Consider the following 21,885-nt stretch of genomic DNA (forward strand, 5'->3'; position numbering starts at 1 on the left):
TCAAAGATAGAGTAAAAGTCATGTCGATATTTGAACTTCTCTTTCCTGAAGCCTCTGAAGCTTTAATGCAAAAGAGCTTCAGCGACCTTAGAAGAAACGCTCCATGACCTACCCCAATTGTCTGGAAGAAGTAGTGGTTTGTGTGCAGAACATGTACTGTATTATCCAGTCCAACTGCACTACACTGTACTTGTGCTGAGAAAATAGGGGCCAAAGTTGACGATGTGCTCTGAATTGACAACACTAACGCTGCGTCAAAAGGCTGGACAAGGCTAAAAAAAAAGATGATAAACTTCCTACCCATCTTGCTATGATTATTTTGTGCAATTAAGATACATTTTCTCCTTTTATATTTTAACCTTATTGCAACTTCGTCTTTCAAGCTCCATCCACATGGCAACAAAATGAAAGCTGTGACTGTTAGGCTGACAGGCGCGCACCGCGTGGGGCTTTGTGATGTCAATCAGCACCTGTTCTGTTCAAATTGGTTTAGTAATAGTGGAGCTGGGGCGGGGGGATCGGAAGGAGGGGTGCGCCAGCTGACAGCTAAATAGTCCGTGGAGATTTTTGATAGGCAGAGGAACTGAGTTGGCTGACACTTAATGCTTTGTGTGTTTGGCCCCAAGGAGACTTTTAAAGCGTTTGTATTTTACACACTCCTGGAACAAACATCAACTTGCCGGTCGCCTCCTTTTAAACTAGAAGCTGCAGGGTGTCCTGGGTATGGGACATGGTGCAGAAGGGAAAAGTCTATTTGATGCAGCAAGCGGAAGAAAAAAAGCTTCAGTGTCCTTGTGGAGTGCTCTATGAAACACAAAAAGGAGCTCAGACATTTTACTCCAGAAGTGTGCGTGAAACAATGCTTTCATCATGGTAAAAATTGAGAAGATCCACTGTAGAGTTGCTGCTATAAATATACATTTCAGATGTACTGTATTTGTATCTCATGTAGTATATAAAATCCAAGTGTTGCTATGTTACAGGTCAAATCGAAATATAATATAGCTACTGCTAGTATGTGTAGCTACCTACTGCCTCAGTCTTCTGTAAAGGAAGTCAAAGCAAAATACTAGGCAACATAGGCACGTGTTTCGGGAACTCTCTCCATCAGAGCGCATGTTCAATGAGGCATGCTGACAGCAAAACGAACAGCAGCGTACTGGTCTGGGACCCATCAGGAAGCATTCCTGAGGTTTTTATGCAATCTGCTTCAATAATTAACCACTTCACATCATCTCAGACCATGGATTTGTTTCTGTAAATTGTTTTGCCTTCTGTACCTTTGCTAAAACCTAAATAAGCTGTCCTGGGGGATCTGACTATACAAACAGTTTTTATATTTTGGAACTTATGCAGCACATCATCGTCTTTCACTCCTTGTGTCTATAATGAGAATGTGTCAAGTGTAATGTCAAAAGTGGTACAATCATCTCTGTTCTGACCGCCTTGCACAATATGGTGACAGTATAAGTAGTAAATAGCAGAAAAAGAACCCCAGTAATTCAGTTTTATGTGAAGTGTCTCCCTTTTAGGGCAGCAATTAATCGTTTTATCCATCCATTCATCCATTTTCAATACTTCTTAGTAATAGTGCAAAAAATAGACATAATGATTATGGTTCAGTTCGTGGTTTGGTCTGTAACATGTCAGAAAAGAGGTACACATGTTGAGTATTGTTTTCCAAAGTAAAAGCAAATGATGACCACTGTCTCTTTTTTTTTTTTTTAACACAAAGGTAACACTGGTCAACAGATTCTTAAAAACGTTTTTAATCATGGATACAAGTGAACCTTTCTAAGTTTATTCTTTACTGATTACACATTATGTTTTTCTGTAGCACGTCAGGTTTTCATAAAAAAAAAAAATAATAATAATAATAGCATGCTGTTGACCAGTGTAATCACGTTGCTTTTATGTAAGGACCACAGCAATTGGTTATTTATTGTTGAAAGACTCAAATTACTCAAACAAACAGTGACTCTAAATGATTTATCGATTCTTAAAATAGTCGATTAGGGGTAGATTCATCTCAATCATTGCACTTCTACTTGCTTCCATGGCAAATTGTCATCTCCCTCTGCTCTGATAATTGTGACAATTCGACTGGTTTAAAAGGATTGTTTCGATATTATTCATAACAAATATATATTCATAGCAAATCAAAGTTCGACTAATGCCCTGGAATGGATTGTACACTGAATAGCGTCAAATGTGCCATTTTAGGTTGTGCTATATTGGTTCCAAGGTCAACTCAAGTTCAAGTAGACTCCTGACCAATTTCAAAGGTCCACTCTCCTCTTTCACTGCCTCACCTCAAGTTTCAGCGTCAGTTTATTTATAAAACACACATCCCCTCTGTCTTGCATCTTCTTGATAAATAATTTATACAGTTGCATTTGAACAAAGAAATTAATAATTAAAGGCCCAATACGTGTTCGGTCTACAGCACTTCATCCCCTTATGTCATTACGGTTGATTCAGGCGCAAAGCATGTTGACTCGTGCATACTAACACTGGGGCATTAGGTGCTATAAATGGACCATGCGTTGTTGTTTTTTCCTCAGGTATCTTCTTTGTACTCAGCTCAGCTGCAGAAAATCTTTCTCAGTTGGTAAAATGCTTACCGTAATTTCCGGACTGTAAGCCGCGACTTTTTTCCAAAATTTTGAACCCTGCGGCTTATAGTCAGGTGCGGCTTATATAAGATTTTTTTCCGTGATTTTTGTGATGACTTGATTACTTTTATACACTCTTAAAAAGGCTGTGGACCACTGTTGTGCGGTATCTTGAAGAAAAAAAACAACAACAAAAATACTATTTTGAAACACTACTATGGCTGCTGCTTATTCTGGCTGTGTTGTGTGTAACTATTATGAGCTTTAGTAGGAATGCACGCTAGGTGACCTGCGTCAAAGGGCTCTAAACCCTTTCTCTTACTCTGCCATTTGACTCAGAGATTACACAAAGCAGTGGCGCTGTTTGGACCATCTGCATTGTATTAAAACCCAATCAATCAGCATTTAAATTCAATTTTTCTGACATTTTGCTCACCAAAAACAAGTTGTAATGAATGTGAACTTTTAATGCATTTTATTCAGAAGGTTACTTTGAACCCTGAGGCTTAAATGGCGGCGCGGCGTATTTATGGATTTTTACGGCTTTCTGTGTACTGTCTTTCTTTGTAAAAAACTCATGTGCACGTGCGGTTTATAGTCCGGTGCGGCTTATGTAAGAAAAAAACTAAAATATCCCTGAATTTTAGCTGGTGGGGTTTATAGTCCGGTGCGGCTTATAGTCCGGAAATTACGGTACTTTCATTTCGCGAGGCAAATAACGTGTCACAAGCTAACGTGTTATTTTCATGTCCATCCATCCATCCATCCATCCATCCATCCATCCATCCATCCATCCATCCATCCATCCATCCATCCATCCATCCATCCATCCATCCATCTGAACTGCTTAGCCTCATCTTTAACACGAAAAAGATGGAACATAGAGAGACTATATGAAAATATCAAGCGTGCTTTTCAACTCGGTTATAGCCTCTTGGCTAAAATTTTAAATGGAATACACTAATGAAATAATGTTATTAAAACTTTTTGTCACTTGAAAGGTGACATTCTTTGATTACTTTTCAAAGAGGACGGCTGCTGAGTAGTTGACTGTGCAACCCTTCAATAATTGCCTTTTTTAATGTTCGCAAAGTCAGAAGGACGGACGGGAGCAATTGGCACCTGGTGTATTCAGTGTTTTTGTTTTTAATTTTAATGAAAATAGTATTAATGACACTGGATTTTCGCCAGAGTATTGTTTTTCCCCCAAATGATGCCAGGTGTTTGAAAGGGTGTGAATTTGACAATGTCACTAGCTTCTGCTTAATTACAATGCTCAGTATAAGGAGGTTTCCAGGCATCTTTTAGACATTGACTGGGCGATGAACAAAAGTATTGTCTATTTGCATCGTACAAGTATATAAGTAAGTATATTAGGCATCACCGTTGCTTTTAGCATTAGCGTTTGTAAGCTATAGACTGCTTAAACATTTTCATTGTGTGTATATTTTTTCTATTCACCAACCTGCAATACCAACTTCTAGAACAGCAATGTTTCAAGTGTTGAGTGTATGCAGTCAAATCATGGCATAGTCGTGTGGTGAGCAAAGCTTTCACATCCCCTTGCAGTGTATTAGAACATTTTCTAATGACTGTGCGACACTCAGATACTATGTTGTCCTGTGTCAGAATCACTTAATTTTGAGTATCTGACTATAAATAAGTAATGCATTAAGAATGCCTCAAAATTGTCTCGTTTATACTTTTTTTACTGTGCAACACTCAGATACTATGTTGTCCTGTGTCAGACTCACTTAATTTTGAGTATCTGCCTATAAATAATGGATTAAGAATTAAAGAGTGCCTCAAAATTGTCTCTTGTTTTTTTGTTTTTTTTGTTTGTTTGTTTGTGTTAAATAATAGTCTCCTAATATGATATCTCTTTACAATGCCAACGGTCTAGCGCAGCAGTGGTTCAAACTGAGCAAACAATCTTTTTATCACGTATCAGTGGTGCAGCAGAAAATAGTTCAAGTTCAAGTTCAAGTTCAAGTTTACTTTATTGTCAAAAATCCTATGTAACAGGGTTACCACAGAAGTTTGAAATTGCGTTTGACCAGTCTCCAATGTGCAGTTTAACTAAAGACATTTAAATAACACATTGACATAAATCTTTCTTTCTCACACACACATACACACAACACACACAACACACACACACACACACAGCTAACTTACTCATACTGAATTTACAATTCTTTCGCTGACATATTCATTCACAACATAAACACAGACAATGCACACTTACACATTGCAGTCATTCAAACACTAACATGCTGATAAAACGTGCAATACTATACAATAAAATACTCTCTCTCACATTCACACACACGCACACACACACACACGGTGTGTAATAAGAGTATTGACATAATACAGACATAACACACAACCCCCCCCCCACACACACACACACACACACACACACACACATACATACACAGCAGCAGAAGTACAATCAGTGGTCATAGAAGTAAAGTGAAAACGTGTAAATCTGTATATAAGGTGCAAGAGTAAAGTGCCAAGTGGCATGGTGACTTTGGAATGTTCAAGTGGTTTTCCTCAGTGTGTTCATGAGTCTGATGGCTTGAGGAAAGAAGCTGTTACTCAGTCTGCTTGTGCGGGACCGCAGGTTGCGGTACCGCTTCCCTGATGGTAGAAGGGAGAACAGTCTGTGTGCAGGATGAGTAGTGTCTTTGATGATGTTCATTGCCCTCTTGGAACAGTGTGAAGTGTACAGTTCCTGAATGGCTGGAAGGGGTGACCTGATGATCTTTTCTGCTGTCCTCACCACCCTCTGCAGCGCCTTTTTGTCTGCAGCTAGGCAGCTGCCATGCCAAACAGAGACGCTGCTGGTCAGGATGCTCTCAATAGCACCTCTGTAGAAGGTGGTGAGTGCAGAGGTGGGGAGGTTGGCTCTTCTCATCCTTCTCAGGAAGTGGAGTCGTGTCTGCGCCTTCTTGACCAGCGCAGTGATGTTGGTAGTCCATGAGAGGTCATCAGTGATGTGCACTCCCAGGAACTTTGTGCTTTTCACAGACTCTACTGCACTGCCTTTGATGATGAGTGGGATGTGTGTTGGTTGTTTCTTTCTGAAGTCCACAGTGATTTCTTTTGTTTTGTTTACGTTGAGAAGCAGATTGTTCCTATCACACCAGGTGATGAGTTGCTGTACCTCCTCTCTGTATGCTGAGTCATCGTTGTCTTTGATGAGGCCCACCACTGTTGTGTCATCTGCAAATTTGATGATGTGATTCGTTTCAAATCTGGCAGAGCAGTCGTGGGTCATCAGCGTGAACAGCAGGGGGGATAGCACACATCCTTGCGGCACCCCGGTGTTTATGACGGTGGTCGCTGAGGAGTTGTTTCCGACTCTGACTGTCTGCGGTCTGTTCGTTAGAAAGTCCAGCAGCCAGTTGCACAGTGAAGTGCTGACGCCTATTGTACTCAGCTTATTCACCAGATGTTGGGGGATGACTGTGTTGAACGCAGAGCTGAAGTCAATGAACAGCATCCACGCGTGACTGTTTTTGTTCTCCAGATGAGCCAGGCAGAGGTGGAGTGCTGTTGCTATGGCGTCATCAGTGGAGCGCTTGGCGCGGTAGGCAAATTGGTATGGGTCCAGAGTAGTGGGGAGGGTGGATGTTAAGTGGGCCTTCACCAGTCTTTCAAAGCACTTCATCATGATGGAAGTGAGTGCTATGGGTCTGTAGTCATTCAGTGATGATGCTGGTGACTTCTTGGGTAGTGGTACGATGGTGGTAGCTTTGAAAATTGCTGGTATGATGGCTTGGTTCAGAGAGGTGTTGTAGATGTCTGTGAGGACGTCAGTGAGTGAGTCTGCACAGTCTCTGAGCACGCGCCCGGGTATGTTGTCTGGACCTGCAGCTTTCCTGGGGTTCACCTTGAGTAGGGTCCTCTTCACGTCCGCTGGGTCCAGTTGAAGTGTTGTGCTGTCTGGGTGTACTGGGGTTTTTGTGGGTGTTGTGGTGTTGTTTTCTTCAAACCGGCTGAAGAAGGTGTTGAGAGAGTTGAGGAAGTCTATGTTGTCCTCACACGGTGGGGGGGATGGTTTGTAGTCTGTGACTGACTGGATGCCTTGCCACAGGCGTCTTGGGTCTTTTGTGTCTGTGAAGTGTGAGTTGATTTTTTGACCATATGCACGCTTGGCTACTCTCACGCCCCGGTGCAAGTTGGCCCTAGCAGTCTTGAGGGCCTCCTTGTCCCCAGACTTGAAAGCAGCGTTGCGTGCCCTCAGGAGCTCACGTACCTCCCTGGTGAACCAGGGTTTTTCATTTGCTCTCACTGTAATGTCTTTGGTGACGGTTACATCTTCCATGCACTTCGTTATGTATCCAGTTACAGAGTCTGTGTATTCGGTGAGGTTGACGTCCTGGTTGGTGGTGGCCGCCTCCCTGAAGACAGACCAGTCTGTGCGTTCAAAACAGTCCTGTAGAGCTGCTGTGGAGCCCTCTGGCCAGGCCCTGATCTGCTTCACAGTTGGTTTGCTTCTCATCAACAGAGGTCTGTAGGTTGGAATTAGCATAACAGAGAGATGGTCTGATGAACCCAGGTGGGGGTGGGGAACCGCTCTGAAGGCCTGTCTGATGTTTGTGTAGACCTGGTCAAGTGTGTTTTCTCCCCTGGTTGCGAAGTTCACACACTTGTGGAAGTGTGGCATTACTGTTTTCAATTTGGCCTGGTTGAAATCGCCAGCGATTATGCAGACCAAGTCCGGGTGTGTGTTTTGTAGTGTAAATAACGCACACAAATTAAGTTTAAATATTCTTTGTTGAAAGAACTACAATCCATGAAAAATATCCCAAATGCCACTTCGTGCTGTAGCTAAAACAGAATTTCAAATGCAAAAACAAATCAATTTCACATATGTAGCACATGTTAAAGTAAAACTAAGGTAAAACAAAATCTCATTTCCGGAGTATTGCAGAAGCTAATCTGGCATTGAAGTAAACAACAGAAATTCAAAAGAAAGTTATTGAAAACCCTCTGTACCTTATCAAATACAAACTACATTGAGGTGTAACGTGGGCATTGAAATTCCGGGAGCAAATATGTTTGTGTGGAAGGAGGTACCTTTCTCCTTTTTATTGAGTCATGGTTTATATTGTTCCTCACCTTATTTAGCGTGTTCCTGAAAAAGCCTCCACCTTTGCGCACCGCCAATCCAAAGGCCCAAGAGAATCCAACCAACAGTGAGTAGGAAGGGAAAAAAAACTAATGCAATTTGTATGGCGCAGAGCACTCTGCTGCCAGATGGGAGCCTGCTTGACTTACCACAAGCCTTCCTTATTTACTTCAGAGCCCGGTGCCATGTCCGACAAGGGGGAGAAAAACATGTTGGACAGAGCAAATTATCACAGCTTTCACGTGGCCAACATTCTTTCAGATATCCTACTCAGCCAAATGAAATAGAAGCGGAGGCAAAGTGCTCAGGGCCCTCACCTCGAACGTGTTTTCATTTGAGGTAGGACAAGGTGTCTTTAGGAGATAAAGGAGTGAGTCCCAGTCACTGGCAATGTGAAGACTGTTGCCGGGCTTTCTGGTGTTGCCAGTCATCAGTCGGTTATTGGATGATAGTAATGACAACGAAGACTTGCAGCACTCATGGTGTGGGTGTGTTATTCCGAAAATGTCAGATAAACTTATTAGGGAAGGACAGTAATAATTGAAAAATCCATTTGCATTTAACAAGCAAGGCAAGCCTTTTGAGTTGTCACAGTATCTTGAAGTCTCATTCACATTTTTCATTTTAACTTGAGCTGACATGTCTTTAGGTGACTAGCTAAGAAATTTGGTGGTGATTCTGGACTGCTTAGTCATTCATATACTACTTGGAGTTTATGCGCTCACATATCAAATCATTCCAACAGGCAATCATACTTTGTAGACTGATCTACCTTTTCCATTGGACATCGCAATTTCCCCGGACAGCAGCTGTAATGTAAAGAGTAAGGAGCCTCTCCATGTACTATGTGGTTCTTAACACTTAAGACAGCAATGTACAATGTTGCATTTTTCATCCAGGCGTTGATGTTGCTTGGCCCCTAAATATAGTAACTTAGATGTGAGCATTCTGTGACACAAACAAAAAAAAAAAGCTACTCGTGGTTTGGGCAGCAATTCATTAGCACCTATTCATTATCAAACCTGAGAACACTTGTGCTATTCCACTAGTTTTTCAGTCATTGTATTCTGCATTGTTGTTAAATCCTGTGTTAAATGCAGTTGAACAAATACTGTATGGAAGCGGAAGTTGAGCTTAACTGCTTGTAATGGCGTTCATTCAGGCTCGTCTATTTTCAGCTTCCGGGACTTTGACAATAGGGTTTTAACTGCATGATCCACTCTCATCAAGCTGAATCTCCTTGGAGTGGCACTGGACTGAACTCAAAAAGACTGATTGGACCACTACCTGCTCTCCTGTTTGTCAGCTATGAATAATCTGTAATGACATCGGCAGGAGCCTTGCAACGTGCATTCATTGTTGGAAATGGACAGCTCAATCAAAAGACGCTCTTGAAAAGCTGGTTGTAACCGGAGGCAGTGCCTTGACCCAGAATACTGTCCCACTGACTTGAGTCACAACCTCACCAACATCCCTGAATGGGAGTGCCTTTTCGCCTCGCGACCTTGCTGCCTCTGCGCAGCTCCTCTTGCAGTTTAATCAAAGCAATGTGTCACTCAGAAGGCCACATCATACTGTACTTTTTAAAGAGCAGACACTTGTGTATGGCACCACCTGCCAACTCATCATCATGCCGCTTTAGGAAGTAACTCAACTTTGCAGACCTAATAAGATTGCAGTAACAGCCTTGGCTGTGTGAAGTGGCATGGGCTTTAATCATGGAGAGGTTTTGTACTGGTTGAGTGTTGTATACTATTTTGTACATTGGGTCCCTGGGTTTACAATCATCTGGACATACGACATTTGACCAAGAGTGTAGCATAAGAATGGTTATTGCAGTTGCATTTGCAGTTTTTCATGTCATCACCAGAAGTATTTTTCATCCAACTATTTACTGGATTTTTTTTAAATTTAACTTCTGTGATGAACTTTGCAGTTTCTGACTAACAAACAATGCTATGTATGTTGCAGCTGTAGGAACAGAACATACACAGATCATACACCAAGAATCCTTTGTGATTACATATCATGGTTATTGAAAACTAACTAGATCTGAACTAAAATTGAAAAAATATATAATTTTCATCAACAAAATTAAATAAGCACCAAATTACTTTTAGAAAACAAAAACTTACTGATCTGTATATTATGTTTATAAAAGTAACCCAAACCATCTATGATTTGACATGTCGAAATGTGTTTTGTTTTCATCTTTATCATGAGTTTAAATGTATTTATTTTGGTATTGCTCTGTCTGTGCAGAAGAAGGACATTTGAGAATTTTGCTTATTACACAATGCTTTTTTTCTAATCTTGCGCTCAACAAATACCCCATATTGAAAAACTAAAAGTCACGTTAAAACTAATAAAAACGGAAACACCCTCCCCAATAAAACAACTAGCAAACCTTGCAACAAACTAAACTTGCTAGAAAAGAAAACAAAACTGAATTTAAAGTGCAAACGAAAAGAAAACTATAATGAAAAATCTGAAACTACTTTAACCCTAGGCCAAACTGAAAATAAATTTCACTTTTCAAAAAAAGCACAAGATTGCTCAAATTTTGTTGAAATTCAACTAAATCAGAATAAACTCAGAATAGTGAACTGTAATGTATTTTTTTTCAATATAAGTAAATCTTTGTTACAAACACTTTCTCATACATGACAGCGCAGACGAGGCGATTTCAGTCCATATTTCTCCGGAACAAACATATAGTTTTATTAGCACATAAAACTTATAAAGATGGTAATCCGCAAAAACGTTTTCTCAAGGACTTTTAGCATTTATTTTTCTTTTCCGTGTAGCCCTAATACTACTTTATTGTATACCCTGAGGTTCAAGACAAAGTACCTCCATTTTTTTTTTTTTTTTTGAATCTCCTAACTGGTTCTATCTGGCTTTTGGTCTGGGTTTATTTCATGTTAGACAGGTCGTAATTGGTCTGAAGAGGGCTTTTTTTTGTTGCGCTCTTGAAAAGAAGCGGCGAGCGCCCGGTGCCTGGGTTGATATTGATGCCATCCTATACAAAGAGGAAGCACAGTAGGAAATGAAACACTTGGAAACATGCTTTTCACTGGTGGCTAGGATCCCTTAAAAGCTTCGTCTGTCATGTCCCCTCTCAGCCATTGTGTACGCTTTCTCTTGAAATGGTGCATTGGCCTGATGTAAAGTCCCCCAACCCTAATCCCCTTATATCTTCTGATGAATCCCAGGCAGCCACACACAGCAGGCATGGCACCTAATTGAATTTCCTTGTGTTCACGATGAACACACACCCAGGACCTGTAAGTTCCAGTCCGTGCCTTTGATAAGCAAATGACCCCTATGGAATTGAGGTCAGCGCCTGCAAAAACAAGAGTGTGGGAAGGAAAGCTAAAATTCTGCACTCGGTCACGCTCACAATCGACTCGCCGAAGATTGAGTCCGGTGAGGCTTTGTTGAGCCCTTCTTGACTTAAGGGAGATTACCTGCAGACAAATATTTCTCGTGTGGTGTTTCCATGTGCATGTTTTCCGTTGATGCGTGAGCACGTAATCATAGGAGTAGAAATCCTATCCCGCTGCCAAGGCAGATGCCAGTGGCTCAAAAGCAAAGTTGGATTGAACTCTTTTGGCTGAAGACAGTACAAGATGTAAGGTCAGTGAATTGGAAAACCTCCTTCACTTCCTTTTTATTCCTCCTTCTTAATTTGCTGAAATTCTGCTGACTCTTGAGCCTTCAAGTCTGCCGCCAGGATGGAGGTTTTTGATAGCTTCTTTTAGGTTATTGATTACAAGACATTTTTTTCTATCTCAAAGTGCCCACAGCCTCATTCTCTGAGTGCCTCTCCTGAGTATTCATTGTTGCCTGGTTACAAAATCTATTTTCTTGCTCTTCCATATTTCCTCCTTGCAAACTTACAAATCAAGGAAGGCCGGAAAACTAACCGTGACAACACACTCACCGGACAGAAATGGCAACATCCCCGCTTCGCGTACGCCTCCTGTCGCAGCGGGCTCGCAGATGACGGGTTTCTCCTCCAGCGCTGACAGTGCTGATATCCTAAGGCCCTTCCTGTTTTTGACTTTGATTGCCTGTTGAAAGAGAAGTGACATTGATGAATGTGCCGGTGTTCCCAAAGTTGAACGAGAAGTTGAACTCCCAAATGAGTGCCCTGTGAGCGGAGCAGGTGGAGGAAGCGGAAAAAACTCTGCACTGAGGAGATTTACCACTGCCAGTGCTGAATTTATGCATATGTGATGTGTTTGGATAATACATGCTGTCAAATGGATGAAAAAATTCAAATCAACATTTTACTTTGGAGTTGAACTCTGAAGTGCATAATGTAACGTCTTTTTGTGCTTTGATGTCAGGTCCATATAATATTTGGCCTCTTTGTTGGTTATCAAATTTGGACAAAAATTTGCAGAGGGTTGTGGCCTGAGCCAGCAAAAACCCTATATAGTTTTCGTACGAAATCCCCAAAAATATTAGCTGTGCCCTGAGGCTGAGTTTGTGAAACATGATGTAACTTCCGCATCACGTGTCCAAATGTTCTTCCAATCCAGCCTTCAAATCTGGCCTTGGGAGCCTTCATTGCAACGCAATAGTGCAATGTAGCATGCTAGTAATGTAACAGCCATGGCTAAGATCAGCTTGTTTCTCATTCACTTATATGTACAATGCACATCACATGCTCACTCATATTATTGAGGGACATGGTTTTGGTCAGTGGCTCGAGTGGGTGGGGGTAAAATGAGGCTACATTTAAATCTTGCCAACAGTTTGAAAAGTGCAAATTGCCCCTCAATAACAGATGGTGCGTTTAACTTCATTTCATTGGGAAAACTAGTACATGAAACTTATTGAGAAAATGTAGGCCAAGCTTTTTGCCATTTGTCAACATGAAAATGGTGGTGAACTCCACCTGTGAAATCTTTGATCAATTGTTTATATTGTTGCTTTATTGGCCTATTTTCTTATCTTTTTTTTGTCAGTGGTCTATGGTATTGTGCCTATTTTAAAGTTACTTTGTGGACATTTTGCATATAAAAAGAGATATCTGGTTTTAAAAATGTTGGCCTGTCTTTAACTTGAGGCCTTTTTGCACCATTTTGCTCTTTCACATATGTAACGAATGGCATCAGTTTAATAAGACCAGGTCTTAATGCTCCAGATCAAGCACCAGAATTTTTATGCCGCAAGCAGAAAATCAACAAGCAATGACACCGTTAGAATCGTTTATGGTCTGAAACAGCATCAAGATAGAATTGTTCATGTCCATTTGTCGATGCATCAATGATCTGATTCCTTTCAACCCCCTTACCTTGAACTATCTAGACGTGTCAAAATGCGCATTCAAGGTTTCGTTTTTAGGAATCTGCTTGCTGAATTGCTGGATGGATCTAATTTTTCTTGGGAGGGGGGCATGTCTTTTTACAAAAACATGTTTGCAAGGATCACTCATGCAGAGATTTGGCATCTTCTGCTAAATCACTCGGAATTTTTTAAAATTTATTCTCAGCATAAGATTCTCAGAGGTTTCAATTCATAGCTAATTTATGAATTCAGCTCCGGTCAGAGATCATGGAAAATGTCACATTTTTAATTCTCACTTTACAGGAATGCCTAGTGAATCCTTTGTAATTGGAGGACATGCAAATTACTGCTTATGTGTTCCATTTTAATAACAATTTGTCGGTAGCTGATTATACAATGCATTTGAAAAAAGTATATTGGGGTTATTATTCAAATTACAAGATATTGAGCTAGTGTCAGTATTAATCGCTATGAACGTGCATTGCTGTTTTCCTCACCAACATTGTGATTATTCTGTGCTATGACTTAATTGGGGAGAAATTGGATGGATTGGCTCACAACAGTGTTTCTTTAAGGTGTCAGACACAGCAAGCATGAGGTAATTATGGAGACGGGAAGAGATAAGGAAACAGAACGCAATTACATTGGCAAGCAGAGCTTCAAATTGCTCCTTTTAGAATTTCTCACCTCAGGTTGCTATTGTTCATGCATTGCATCTCCTTTCCTATCTTTTATTGTTTTCACCCTCTGGCTGAAAGACAAGGAAAAGTTTGCATTAATCAGATAAATTTTTCCAGCCTTGCTATGCACTGAATGTGTGCTGTTAGTGAGCATCGGATATACTGTATGTCTTTTGATATATGGCAAAAGATATGCATATACAGTATAAACTGCCCTGCGTTCAGTCTGACTCGGAGCCATTGCATTTTTTTAATGCTGCACTATATTTCATCTCTGCAGCTTTACTGCATCGGCTGAATTTGTATTTTACTTTACATGCAGCTTTGATGGGAAAGCTAAAGTTGAGATTGATTGTAGTAGATATTTTTTTTGCCATGCACTGTTATTTAGCAGTGTTGCATACCAGATATTTGTTTTGCGTAATTTGAGTGGCATAAAATTTTATTTCTTGTTTTTCAAAAGCATTGAAAAATGACTTTTGACTATGTCGCCGATGATATGTAAAATGTGTGGAATAACTTTGTTTGTTTGTTTGTTTGTTTGTTTGTTTGTTTGTTTGTTTGTTTGTTTGTTTGTTTGTTTGTTTGTTTGTTTGTAAAGGCTTAAATAAGTATTTGACTGTTAACATTTGAATGTTTCATAGTACTTTGTTCTCTTGTATTTATTTAACCAAAAAAATAGACAAAAAGCATAATTTTATTCATCCCGGTTTTGAGAGATTATATCGGCCTATTAAATCGTTCGAGCAATTAATATGAATTAGCAGCACAATTAATATGAATTAGCAGCACTATTATTTTAATAGCACTAAGTCACAACCTTGCAAAATTCAGACCTTTCCACTTATAGCTAACAAAACAAATTCCATCCATCCATGTTCTGTACCGCTCTGTCCCTACGGGGGTCGCGGGCATGCTGGAGCCTATCCCAGCCGTCATCAGGCAGGGGGACACCCTGAACTGGTTGCCAGCCAATCGCAGGGCACGCAGAGATGAACAACCATCCGCACTCGCACCTCGGGGCAATTTGGAGTGCCCAATTGGCCTACCAAGCATGTTTTTGGGATGTGGGAGGAAATCGGAGTGCACGGAGAAAACCCACGCGGACTCGGAGAGAACATGCAAACTCCACACAGGGAGGGCCGGAGGTGGAATCAAACTCGCACCCTCCCAACTGTGAGGCGGACATGCTACCCAGTGTGACACCGAGCCGCCCAAAAAAACAAATTCCAGGTTGTTTTATTTTACACTTGGTGGGTGGACAGGCACGCCAGAGACCCAACTATTTGTACAAGCAATTAAATGTGTTTTTACGTTGTCATTGTTTTAAGTGTTTCATGCACTTTAATGAACATTTAGCATGTTAAAAGCTTACTTAAATGTGTCTGTAAGGGTAATAAAAGTTTTGTTTGTAGCTTACTGCTATTTCCAAAACCCTCAGCATTCTGTAACTAATTATGTTTGGCCTGTACTTTATAGTTTGTTCAGACCTACAGTATGTGTATGACAGGAGCAGTTTTATATCTCCTATGTACTGTACCAATATGTATTGAGCTTGCATTTAATTTGATATTTTAAGAGGTATAATTGCTGATTTGAGGGGAGGGAGGTTTGCTCTGCTTCATTTCTTCTCTCCAGGTAATGTCCATTTTGTTATCTAGGTATGTTTTAACTTTAATTGGCTGTAAGTCAGCCACATAGAGGCAGGCAAAAGTACTGAACTCAAATGACCAGTATCAATTCCAAAGAAACTTCCTGAAATGTACACATTTGGTTGTATGAAGGTTTCTTTAACGTCATTGCTGGATGCCTGTCAGAAGATAGATCCTGTCATCAAGGCCAATGCATTGCTTCCATTTGTTTGCGGAAAACAACAAAATTTCTCGAACCCACGCAAGTGCTTCACATAATTGCTATATAGATTTGATGGTCTGATAGCTGCCACTTAGACAAGATCCCACCAACTTGTGGATGGAGCTGAAAACGATCACCGCAGACAGCTCAAGTGTGTGTGAAATGCAGGAGTGTCACTAAGTGCTTTTATGCAAATGGCAATTGAAGAGCGACACTCCATTGAGACTTAAATATCCAGCCGGTGTATATGCACTGCTTCACCAGTCTGGCAGATGTGTCCTCTGAGGCTGCCCGGAATGCTTTGTCTTCATATGAAAGGTTGAAAACCTCTCTGGAAAAGACCCCAGAGAGGAAAGATCAGATGGAGTGAACGGGAAACTAAAGGGAAAATGGGGATATCTCTTCATCAAATGGCGAAAAAGTAGGACACGAGGGCGCCGCTCAAGATGAAGAAAATAAGTCCTGATTGGATTATCAATACAAGGTTAAAGGAAAATGAAAGCTTGTCTCTCCAATATGAACTCAGCACTCTTGACAAGATGGAATTCTATTACAGAGAATATTTGTTCCAATATTGTTTGGTGTCCACCGTGATTGTCTTTTAGCAATAAAGTTAAAAGCTAGATTTAATTACCAGCATTGTGACTTTAGTGAAGCTGGATAGGCAGAGTTATTTATCAGATTTTTTTCCCTCCTGCATTTCTGTGTTCCATCCCAACTATTGCGGTTTTATCCGCCTTTCAAATGGCACCAGTGATGCCTGCAGGCTCTTCTCATTTTCCTCAGTTAACAAGCACTCTGTTTATATAAAGTTTTTGCTGCTTTTTTTTTTTTTTTTTTTTTTTTTTTTTTTTTTTTTGCACTGATTTCCAAATAACATGACTAAAATTGTGCAAAATGCATACAGCATACTATAAATTACCTGCTTAAGATTTCAGTCTGGCTCGTCTGTTGACCATGTTTCCATGTTTTTGCTTTATGCTTTGCAGCTCTGCCTGTCATGGAAGTGACAATAGAAATCACCAGACAGCAGGTGGAGAAGATCTTCGGCCTCGATGAGTACTGGTGTCAGTGTGTCGCCTGGAGCACCACAGGAACCCAGAAAAGCCAAAAAGCATACATCAGGATTGCTTGTGAGTGCACTCAAAAGTTATTACAGCAAAAGTCCAACACGATATGTTCTGTGGCATGGGTTGACTTCATAGTTGGTTCAGTTTCAATACACAACCCCACAGAAAATAATAATCATCTATTCCATAAGTCGGGGGTGTTAAACAATTTTTTTTCCGCAGGCTGCATCGTAGTCATAGGTTCCTTTGGAGGACTATTATGACTGTCAACGCCTTATATAATATACAGTGTAGGCTACAAAAGAAACTGATGAATAACTAGTTTTGAAATCAGAAACTAGTAAAACATTTTCAAATATTTTAAAAAGGTGAATGCTAATAAAAATTGCTCGCAAAGACAATTTGTAATTTTATTATTGACACATGAAGTTGATGCACAATTCGTCCTCGCAGGCCACATAAAATGATATGGAGGGCCTATCTGGCTCCCGGAGCTTGAGTTTAACACCCATGCCAAAAGTGAATTCATTTGCTTAAAAAAAAAAAAAACGTTAACCACTGCATAATCAAAATAGAATAAAATAAAAATACTCACCCTTTGAAGAAGTACAAGAGAAGTGGCAAGAGCATGTTTGTTAAAATAATAGTGATTGACACAGACAGTATTGATGGTTGTGAAATAAAATCCACATTTTTAGCTGAGTAAAAATGTGTTTGTTGACAAGCTTCTCTGGCCATCAAATGCTGATCATTAAGCATTATGATTTCAGCTGCAGGCTCTTCATGTTAGCCTCTACTTGACAAACTTGTAATTGCTATTCAACCATTTTTGTTGCGCACTCATCAGGACCCTTCTGTGGTAGCATGCACAAATCAAAGAAACTCAGTTGAAATCCGACAAGGCAGCATTTGCTGTTGTTTTGTGTGATAGTGTGTGGTGCTTGTTTAATTCTTGGGACTGATTTGACCAGCAATCTTTGGCTGGACTCCAACTTGTATAACTTTTGGGGCGTTTGACTTTGGAGGTTCCAATGTACCATGAGATTATGCATGAAAATCTGCAGAACAGGACACTGCATATAACTTAATGGGATGGAATAAGAGCATAATAATCCACATTGTGTTATTAGTGACCTTTATTTCCTCATGCTTCTCCTTGCAGTGATTCTTCCACCTTGCAGGGAGAGGCGCTTGAAAAAGTGGCACACTAAATTTCCGCATTCATGACCATATTTTTCACGAGACAGACTGTACCAGCGATGATCCAGATGAAAGTAGCTGAGTAAAAACAGATTCCAAATTTATTGCAATGTACCAACCATAAATCTGTCTGGGGAACAGAGGCGCATCCTCTGCTGCAGCCTCAAAGCTTTGTTCGAGGAAGCCCTTTTCCGTTTGACTATTTTAAAGCACTCTGTCTGTTAATTGCCACATAAATATGCATTGTTCTAGACTCAACCCCCCAAAGAGGACCTTGAGAAAGCATGCTTCTTCACAAACCTTGTTCGAGGTTTCAGGCAATCATTCGAGCTGGATGATTTTGAAAAATAATGTAATTGTGATTCCCTCTCCATCTCAATATTGCAATTGGGATTGAGTATATTTTTTATTACAAGGTCGCCTTCTCCTATACCTTGTTAACAAATACAAACAATAAATAAATTATTGTATTCCAATAAGTAATTTATTATTTATTCTATCAAATGTTTTAGTCTTAGGCTATGCTGTTTTAGTCTTAGGCTAAACATAAGGCAAATGAACCATAAAATATGACTTATCTATTTAAATTCAATGAATTTTCCAGCCCTAATTTTTACGCAAGGCAATGAATGACACGTTCTCATAAACTCTGTGTTCATATAATTTATGTCTCCTATGGGTGCTTAGACCTCGCATCTTGTGTACGGGCTTCATTTCATTTGCGAAAACACTCCATCTTAACGCTCCTCTGAGGACAGGCTCTCCCATTAGTTAAAAGGAATTCACCAGCAGCTCGCAGCCGCGCCCTCTGCCCCTCGCGACACGGCAACGCATCGATTCACTCTGAGTGCAAACCTGGGGCGGACGCATCAAATTAGTGCCAAGCTGCTAGCTATCAGTGCTTTGTCTGGCTCATCGGATGCAACCATCCCAACCACCCATAAAAGAATGAGCGGTGCCAGCCATACCTGTGTAACGCTCAACGTGACTCCTGGGCAAATACTGCATATAGCAAGGCTGAGTGCAAGAGTGAAAGTATTCAATGAGATGAAATGTGAAGCCTCATGCAGTCAGCCAAGCTTGCAGGAGCTCTTGTCCAGGTGCCTCGGGGCTTTGTTTTCGTGTGGCTGCTCCAAGCCCTCTTACAGATGGAGGCTGCAGGCAGGCGGCTGCCGGAGAGAGTGGGTGGCGCGCGAGGGAGGAAGGAAAGAGTGAGCGGTAATGCAATTGCTTTTGCTTGATGCCGGGCCCCTCTGGCAGCAAGACAAGCATCTCTGAAGCAGCCAGGCAGGCTGTAATAAGCAACATGGTTGGTGCCACCAATCCCTGCGTGGCTTCGGGGGCCAACTGGAGTGCAACGCGCCCATGAACATTTTCGAGATTTAGCTTGGCGGAGCTTCCATTTACACTCCACATGCAGTTACAAATAGCCTAATTGGTTGCCTTTTTTTGTGTTCTCTCATCAGACTTGAGAAAGAACTTCGAAGAGGAGCCTCAGGCGAAAGAGGTGGCATTGGACCAGGAGGTGTCACTGCTCTGCCATCCCCCCGAGGGAGTGCCACAACCCGAGGTGAAAATATATGGACGGTATTTATAGGCCCGCGTCTAGCATCCATTTAGTCTTTCGTCACCAAGAGGACAAAGGGCAAATGGAGGCTCAGTGATCATCTCCCTGGCATCTCTCCGGCTTTCACCGGGGAACAGACAGCCCATATGGATAAATTACACCCCTAATTACCCCCTTTTATTGATTTATTATCCCTCCCACATCTCCAAGTTGCCATATATCACATGGGCTCGTCATATCACCCAGGATAAGCTGGGAGGCCTCAACCTGCATTTGGCGTCTCAAAAGACCCATCTATTATAAATGACTCAGTTTGCCTCACTTTTTATCGGTCTCTTTGCTAGCTTTCGTATATGGTCTGGTCCAGTTTACCACGTGGTCAAGTTAACGGTAATGACAAATTCTAAACTATTATCACTTTATTCTAAACAAAAAAAAAAAATCAAACAATATTCTCTACATGTGCTTCCTTGGTGGGGGTATAAGAATGAAATCATTATGCTTAAACATTTAACATTTGAAATGTTCAACTGTTTCACGTATACATGCTTGGCTGGCCCATTTGTATCAGTTATCCTGTAGTCCCAGCAGTTGGCGTGTTATCAAACATACTACATACGTCATCATTATTTACAATTTTTGCATATTGTCAGCCTGTTTCAGCCATTTAGCCCCAGATTTTTTTTAAATATCCAGAACAATACGTGTTGAGGTCATAACGTGTTAGTAGTGCTCAGCGATTTCCAAAACAATTATGGACATTTGGCAACTCTATACATGGTGAACTGAACGGCAGTTTGGTGACTTTCCTCACATTCAACAAAGGGAATGTCCAAAATTGATTACAGAACCATACAGCTTGGTGGACGCCCTAATGACACAAACAACATAGGTTGTGTGAGCCATTCAGACAGCCCAGGGACCACAAACAGCCGAGTCAATCACAGTTGGACAGTGTGGGGACAGCTTGCAGAGAAATAAGACGGGAAGTGCCAGCCCGCTGCTCGACAAAAAAAGAGCATCAGAGCAGAAGTTGCCATGGGAGAAAATGAGGGGCCTGCAGAAGAAAAAGAAAGGCCAATTATGTGCATCATATGGGGCAATAATACCAACAACAATGCCGCAGCACCCTCAAGAAGGCAGAAGGTCAAGTGAGACCAAGAAAACAAAAAACAAGGAAACCAGAGAGTACAAAAAGAAAATGAAAAAGCATTCGGTGTTTTTATACTGCCACGCTGATCTCCAGCTGTTACAAAATGAGAACACAAACTACTTTTATCAGCCAGGTGTAATAATAGATTAATTTTATCCAAATTACTTTTTGGACCATAGCAGGACAAAAGTACCTTGTTGTGCCTCCCATTTACGGCTCTGTGGCTGTTGGTGTGCATGGCTGCTGCTGCTACGACATCTGTTGCACTTTGGACCAATCAAGCTCTCTTTTAGGTGGAGTGGCAGCGGAACGAGGATGTCATCGACCCACAGAGCGACCCCAATTTTTTCATCACGGCCGACCATAATCTCGTCATCAAGAAGGCCCGGCTGGCCGACACGGGCAACTACACGTGTGTGGCCAAGAACATCGTCGCTCGCCGCAAAAGCAACTCTGCCACGGTCTTAATCTATGGTAGGTGAACGCTTCTTTTAAAACAACAGACTGCATTTGTGTACTAGGCCAGATAATACTGTAAAATTATTGAGTGCACTGATAGAAAACCTACAGCCTTCATAAAAAAATGCTGCAGCGTTTTGTCTGAATGATCCGATAATAAGAATATGCAGTCATATGTACATGTGATACTGTTAATGCTTTACTACTAAGTACTTTCAAGTATACTGGTTGGTCTGAAGTGTTGCAAATCGCAGTAAATTTTAAACATTAAAAAATTTCCGTGGTAATTAAATCTACCATTGTGTATAAATTGCCCGTCTTTTTATTAATTCAAAGGTTTGTGCACTTCCACAATAGACTTTTCAGTAGATTGGGAGGCATCACTACTAATTGATAATATGTATTCATTATGTGAACTAACTGCTTATCTTAGCTCTTCTGGATCTTTTGTTTATAGATAAGGCAGTAGTGTCCACATGACCTTCTAGTGGGTTTCATATAGTGATGGGATCAAGTAAATGGCAAATTCTTAATATTTATGCCAGCCATGCTGTGAACGCAGAGCGCTTTTGCAAAGCTTGCAGGCCCAAAATGGTGGAAGAAATTAAATTTTAAGTGTGTCATGTCTGTTTAGCTGACTGACCTTGTTGTCAAAAAGCAATAAAGTTCTGTTTTTTCTGCACAGTGCTGTCTGAAAGTTTAGTTTGAACTGTGACCCATTATAGTGAATCATTTTTGTATATAGAATAAACAGGTTTCTTCTTTGCATTGTAAACGATGTGCTGCAAATAAAGTAGTTTAGTGGGGAATAGATCAATATTGTTTTAGCCTTTGATCTGC

The 21,885-nt window shown here is 40.9% G+C and overlaps 1 protein-coding gene across 5 annotated transcripts in view; it reads left to right on the forward strand.

Moving 5' to 3' along the window:
- The window catches only part of unc5a (unc-5 netrin receptor A), a 178,360-nt gene that overhangs the window by 100,361 nt on the left and 56,114 nt on the right, over nt 1-21,885 (forward strand). For all 5 annotated transcript variants that reach the window (XM_049733033.2, XM_049733044.2, XM_049733054.2 and 2 more), the window contains exons 3-5: nt 16,586-16,729; nt 19,333-19,436; nt 20,880-21,060. In XM_049733033.2, the coding sequence (XP_049588990.1) occupies nt 16,586-16,729; nt 19,333-19,436; nt 20,880-21,060 (429 nt within the window). The remainder of the gene's footprint in view (nt 1-16,585; nt 16,730-19,332; nt 19,437-20,879; nt 21,061-21,885) is intronic.

Source organism: Syngnathus scovelli, chromosome 1 (assembly GCF_024217435.2).
Source record: "Syngnathus scovelli strain Florida chromosome 1, RoL_Ssco_1.2, whole genome shotgun sequence".
In the NCBI taxonomy this organism is placed as follows: Eukaryota; Metazoa; Chordata; class Actinopteri; order Syngnathiformes; family Syngnathidae; genus Syngnathus; species Syngnathus scovelli.